The sequence below is a fragment of the Miscanthus floridulus genome, chromosome 3 (genome assembly GCF_019320115.1).
Source record: "Miscanthus floridulus cultivar M001 chromosome 3, ASM1932011v1, whole genome shotgun sequence".
NCBI classification, from domain to species: domain Eukaryota; kingdom Viridiplantae; phylum Streptophyta; class Magnoliopsida; order Poales; family Poaceae; genus Miscanthus; species Miscanthus floridulus.
In genome coordinates this window covers 22,485,235-22,491,200 of record NC_089582.1, presented here as the reverse complement: position 1 = coordinate 22,491,200, position 5,966 = coordinate 22,485,235, and the positions used below count along the sequence as shown (strand labels likewise).

General features: G+C 44.4%; 1 protein-coding gene across 1 annotated transcript; it reads right to left on the bottom strand.

Annotated features, from left to right (window-relative positions):
* Positions 1 to 3,047: 3,047 nt before the first annotated feature.
* On the bottom strand, positions 3,048 to 3,620 carry LOC136545205 (uncharacterized). Its single transcript, XM_066537255.1, has one exon. It carries the CDS (start codon positions 3,618 to 3,620, stop codon positions 3,048 to 3,050), a length of 573 nt encoding a protein of 190 aa, XP_066393352.1.
* Between the last annotated feature and the right edge of the window lie 2,346 nt (positions 3,621 to 5,966).

The following is a 5,966-nucleotide window of genomic DNA, read 5'->3' as shown; positions in this document are numbered from 1 at the left end:
ATAGGTTTATCACCGTTGATTCTTAGCTAGAACCGACAGTGATAGAGCAAAATCACTACCGGTTTTTGGCTTAAACCGACAGTGATAAGTGGCCGCAAAAACACTGCTGGTTCAAGCCACAAACCGGCAGTGATGTGGTGCTTCACTGCCGGTTTTAGCCCAGCACTAATCATTTTCTGATTTTCAAGCTCATAACCGGCAGTGAAGGTACATCACTGCCAGTTCTCATAAATCCGGCAGTGATGATGTCGACAGTGATGTCCAAATCTGACGTAGTGTCACACTTTTTGTGACTTGCCACACTTGCCTAAGCTATTAGTTATGGTAATTTATGGCTAGGAACCAAGCACCCCGTTCCTCTTCGTACACCATGGCCCTGACAAATGTCCTCGTACTTGCAAGAAACGGAAGATGCAACAGGGGAAAGTAGGAAGAGATCATGCGAAATACAATATGTTTTTGCACTTGGATGATTAGGCTTGGTCCTTAACATGAGGAGAGTGTCTAAACTATGGTAGTTTCTGCATTATGAAGGCCCTTAGGGACTAATATTACCTGCAAATGTAGTTAGCTATGGAGGGATTTACTATTTTTGACAATAATGATTGATGTACAACCGATGAATGTTAACTATACTTGAAACATGATTATTTGCACTTTTGTTATGGTGATTATTGCTAATTAATTAATATTAACTATTGTTAATTTCTATGTTTGCCACATTAATTTGCACCGTCCTCCACCAATTATATGGTGCCACTTGGCCCGACTACAGACGCACGTGACCCGAGGGCAACAACATCTGTCCCTGATGTTTCGTCGTCAAACCAAGCGATTGCTTCTCCATCACATATCTCTCATGCACAGCGATCTCTTATGGTTAGGACTAGTCTGGCTTCTGATGAACAGCTGGACTTAAGTTTAATAATGCAGCAGCAGTGACAACAACAACTATATATCCTTGTGTTTATATATATTAACAGAGATGCGCCCACCAAATCGTGTCCAATAATGTTTCCTAACGTTCTTCCACGTGGCCTTTATATATGATGCTTGGAATTGGAGCCACGCTAGAGCATACTTAGAATATATATCTAGAGCATAGCTTAGCTAACTTGCGAGCACCTTATTTTTTTTGTCGTATTCAATCGTACGGAAAGCTTGTACATACATGTTTTCATCAGACGCAGACCAGAGCCAAGGCCCAAGGCTTCTCAAATTTCCTTTTCTGCCATCTATTCCAACGTTGATGGCAGAACTAATTAAATAGTCTTCTTCTTTCATTTCAGACAGATACGACCGCTACTATAAAAAGGATTTGTAGTCTCCTGATATAGAGACGCCCCAACAAATATACGACGAATAATAAAAAAAATTAAGTACTGAAATTCGATTTTTTCAAATAACCTCGGATGGAGAAATAACCAAAATAAAAGTTATAGATCTCGAAAAGTTATAGAACTTTGTTGTTGACAACTTTTTCATTTGAAATTATTTTGTCAAGGAAAACTACGTTTGAATTTCTTAAATTTCAAATTAAAATTTTTTAAACGACCTAGGATGGAGAAACAACCAAAACAAAAGTTATAGATCCCAAAAAATTATACAACTTTGTAGTTGACAACTTTTTCATTTAAAATACTCTTGTCAAGAAAAACTACGTTTGAATTTATCAAATTTGAAATTTGAATTTTTCAGATGACCTCGAATGGAGAAACATCAAAAACGAAAGTTGTAGATCTCAAAAAGTTATACAACTTTGTAGTTGATAACGTTTTATTTAAAATTTCTAACATTTGAAATTTAAAATTTTCAAACGGCCTTGGATGGAGAAGCAGCAAAAACGAAAGTTGTAGATCTCGAAAAGTTATGCAACTTGTAGTTGACAACTTTTTCATTTCATTTCGTTCAACTCCCAAACACTCATTTTAAGTTTGGTTCAGCATAATATCAGTAAAAAGAATATCTAATATAGAGACAAGTGAGTGTTGAGTAGAGTGGTTAGAGGAGGGAACTCACGAGGCGGAGGTCGCGGGTTCAAACCCTGGCGGCCATGAATCACGCGTTTTTCATGCGAAAAATCGTGTGACTTCTTGAAAATGGATTTGTACGGACGACTCGTTTTCAGCCACCCCTATTTATAGGGGTGGACTCATGTGAGCACCGCCCCTACAAATCCTGTGTACTCCCTCCAGGTCTAAAAAACATGTCGTTTTGGACATAATCTCCGAGGAGTGTTTAGTAAAGGTGCATATTTTCTGCTTTGCCCATATTAAATAGGGTCTCGTTAGTACCTTGAAACAAAACAAGCTATCCGGTCAGGTGGTTATGGTTGAAAACGGTCGGCAACAGGAACGTGAGCCGCCCATGCAAATCCTGTGTAGTAGCGACCTTTTTTTTTCATATAAACGGCAACGGGAAGTACAAACGTACTAACATAGAATAATATTGTATGACCTCCGCTGAAACGGGAACGATTAGAATTCTGAATAAACAAAACACAGCCGTCTCATTCTAGCTAGTGTCACAATCACAACCTCACAGCTGGAGGCCAAGCTCCTTGCCGGAGCTGTAGGGCAAGGTGCCGCAAGGTGTTGCTGTTGCTGTTGGCCCTCTCGATCCGGTGGCCGGTGTGGGGCAGAGAGGCAGAGTGGTCGGCTAGCCCCTGGCAACATCACGTACGTGCGATCCGCGGAGAGAGCGTGCTGCCCTCCACGGCCGGCCGGCTTCTCCAGCTTGACAGCAGCACTGCTCCGGCGCGGGCGGCGGCGTGCTCCATTCAACAAGGAAACACTACGTAATTAGCAACTCACAGTACTTGAAAAGATCCACACGCATGCATTTGCACAAGCATATTGATTAGTACTTCATAACAAGCACAAAACAAAGATCCATATCATCAAGCTTGATTGGGGCAAGGACAAGATCACAAGACACAGATATATGCAGTCATATCATATAGATATGTGAAGGCAAGAAGAGAGAGAGCTGGAAGAAGATGCGTCTTAAGCTTTCTCCCAGAGCAGAATTAGGTCGTTCGTTTCTAGCTAGAGCCGCAGCTCGAGGTCCAGCTCCTCGCCGGCACCGGAGGATGATGCGGGGTTGGTGTCCGAGCTCTCCGGTGGGGCAGAGGCGGGGGATGTCCTTGTCCAGTTGAGCATGTCCACGGTGCCGTCGGGCGACCTGATGAAGGGTCGGTCGGCTGCCGGTGCCGCCGGGAGCAAGGCGTGGTCCGTGAAGAGCGCCGCGCCACCGTCAGGCCACTCCAGCTTGAGCTTGACGCTAGCAGCTGGGGGCTCTGCGGCGTTGCCGCCGCCATGCGAGGCGAGCGGCACGGACACGGAAGCCGCACTGAGGCTGCTGCCTGGGGGGTTCCAGCTCCCGGCGGCGCCGCGCTCCTTCTTGTGCGCGTTCTGGTGCCCGCCGAGCACCTGCGACTTGAGGAACTTCTTGTTGCAGAAGAGGCACGGGAACAGCCGCGCCTCCTTCCCGCCGACGCACGCCGTCACCTTGACCTGGTCCTGCTCCTCCTCGTGGCGGTGTCCGGCCGGCGCCAGGCCTAGCGCCAGGTCCGCCGCCGCCGCCGCTTGAGAAGTCAGCGACCAGGACGCCTGCTCCATGCAATCGGAAGGAATTTTCGCAAGCAGCTTCCGTGGGGGTCGGGGTGGGGCTGTTTCAAGTTGTACCACTGCTAAAGTGCCAGTGCCAAGCTAGGTACTAAAATTCGGCGGCTGTGTGTTACAAGATGTACAGAAATGGAAGGAGCTAGGACGAATTATTGGAGAGAAGCATTGCGACGCGCTAGCGCGGTGACATCGATGGGTAGTAGTACTTGACATGAGTGATGGGCTTGAAGGGCATCCGGTTCTCTTTTGGTACTAGCAATAGAAAGGAGCAGAAGCCTATATATGCAAGACAGCAAATACACATGTGATACATTGAGAGGGGAACACTACCGGAGACGGCTTCTTTGCCGAGTGCTTTTTTATCGGGCACTTGGCAAAGAGGTGGTTTGCCGACTGCCAGAGAGAAAGCACTCGGCAAACAACTGACACTCGGCGAAGATGTGGTTTGCCGAGTGCCAACCAATAACACTCGGCAAAGAGATGGTTTGCCGAGTGTCAGGACCGCTCGGCACTCGGCAAACAATAACACTCGGCAAAGGGCTGCCTCCGTTAACGGCCGGCAGGCGCCGTTAATCCTTTGCCGAGTGTCTTATCCTGACACTCGGCAAAGAGGATCCTTTGTCGAGTGTCATTTTTTGACATGCGGCAAACCATATTTTTTTTTTACTTTTGACCTCCAAGCTTTTTCTGCAGTCCTCGTATAATACCTGGTATTCCATGTTCCAATGTGGCACATTTCTCAGACTTTTTCTATATTTCTTTAATTTCGTTCATTTAATTGAATTTTCTTAGATAATTCAAATTATAACGGCTAGTCATTCGAATAATGAAAAAAATGAATGGAAAAATGATATTCATGTTATTTAGTATAATGTGAGGCCGTATCCAGGAACAGACCACCAATTTCAAACATCTTGTTCATGAAACATGACCACGAACTTGCGGCTGAGTTGTTTTTAAATTCTATAAAAAGCAAACGAAGTCCGAAAATCATGAAACTTATCAAGATGTCATGATATCATATGTGGAGGCTGTGATAAAAAAAATTGAGAAGGTTTCGCGCAAGTTTTCACGTACGCTGCTTGCAAACCGAAGAATCTCCGAAGAAGTTTCATGATTTCGTAAAGAGGCCGACGAGGTGATAAACACGACTGTTGTTTGTTTCAGTGCCAGACTTTGGTTGGCCGTGAAAAACACGACTGCTGTGGAAGGAGTTCAGCTTGTTCAGCTGGCTGTATCAGCGAGCTTATTTACTGGTTTATAAGCCACGGTATAGTATTTGCTGGCTTATTTGCTGGCTTAAGCCATGGTACTAGTTCGTCGTTTTTTTTGCAGTGGCCGAAGTATGCGCGGATGCGCCCGAATTTGGCTTTGCCTGTTTGTCGCAACGCGGCGGCATTCTGTTAGGTTGCAGTAAATGTCGGCATTTTATATCTAAATACTAAGCCAAAAAATGTAAATTGGGATATCACTGTATTTCTTGGACTTAATTAATCTATACTAATTCAAGATCCATATCAACTATATTTTGTTGTTAAAAAGTGATGATGATGGGTGGGACCACATATCATACTCATTATTTTTCCAAACTTGGCCACAAATCAAATGCTAATCTTTTAGATCTCATCTAGTTTGGCACTGTGTACCATTTTGGCCAAAGCAAAAGTTTGGCTTGGCTCACTGGAGGCGCAAACCAAACAGATCCTATTGCTTTGTCTTCTACCTTTGTACTAGAAACAGTGAGGAGAAGAAATTACGATGATGGCAAATTCCCTAAGGTAAGGAGGACTTGGCACGTAAACAAATATACATATTGAGCAAAGGACGACACTATTATTTTCTCTCTTGATATGTTTTGTTTCATTAGGGCGCTTTACATATACTCACTCTATCATAAAAAGAATGAAAATCCTAGACATGTGACCAACATGCACTGGTAGAGAACCGAGCTTTACTCCCGGTGGGGAACCCCCTCTAGTCCCGGTTCCCCACCCGGGAGCAAGCATCCGGGACTAAAGGGGGGTCCTTTAGTCCCGGGTCAGGAACCGAGACTAAAGGAGGACCTTTAGTCCCGGTGGGTAACACCAACCGGGACTAAAGGTGCCTCCTGACATGCCACGATGGCCGGCACCTTTAGTCCCGGTTGGTAATACGAACCGGGACTAAAGGTTTTTTTTCTTTTTTCTTTTCTTTTTATTTTTTTGTTTTCTTTTCAAAATAGGTTTTCGAAGTCGTATTGTACGCTGCTAATTATACATTTATACGCGCATATAGTATGTTTCGGTTCAAGCACAATGAACGTATTAAATCACACAATTCAAGCATAGAAATATATATATA

What these genes read in the sequence shown, in the direction of transcription:
- LOC136545205 (XM_066537255.1), bottom strand. Translation starts at nt 3,620, where the DNA reads ATGGAGCAGGCGTCCTGGTCGCTGACTTCTCAAGCGGCGGCGGCGGCG.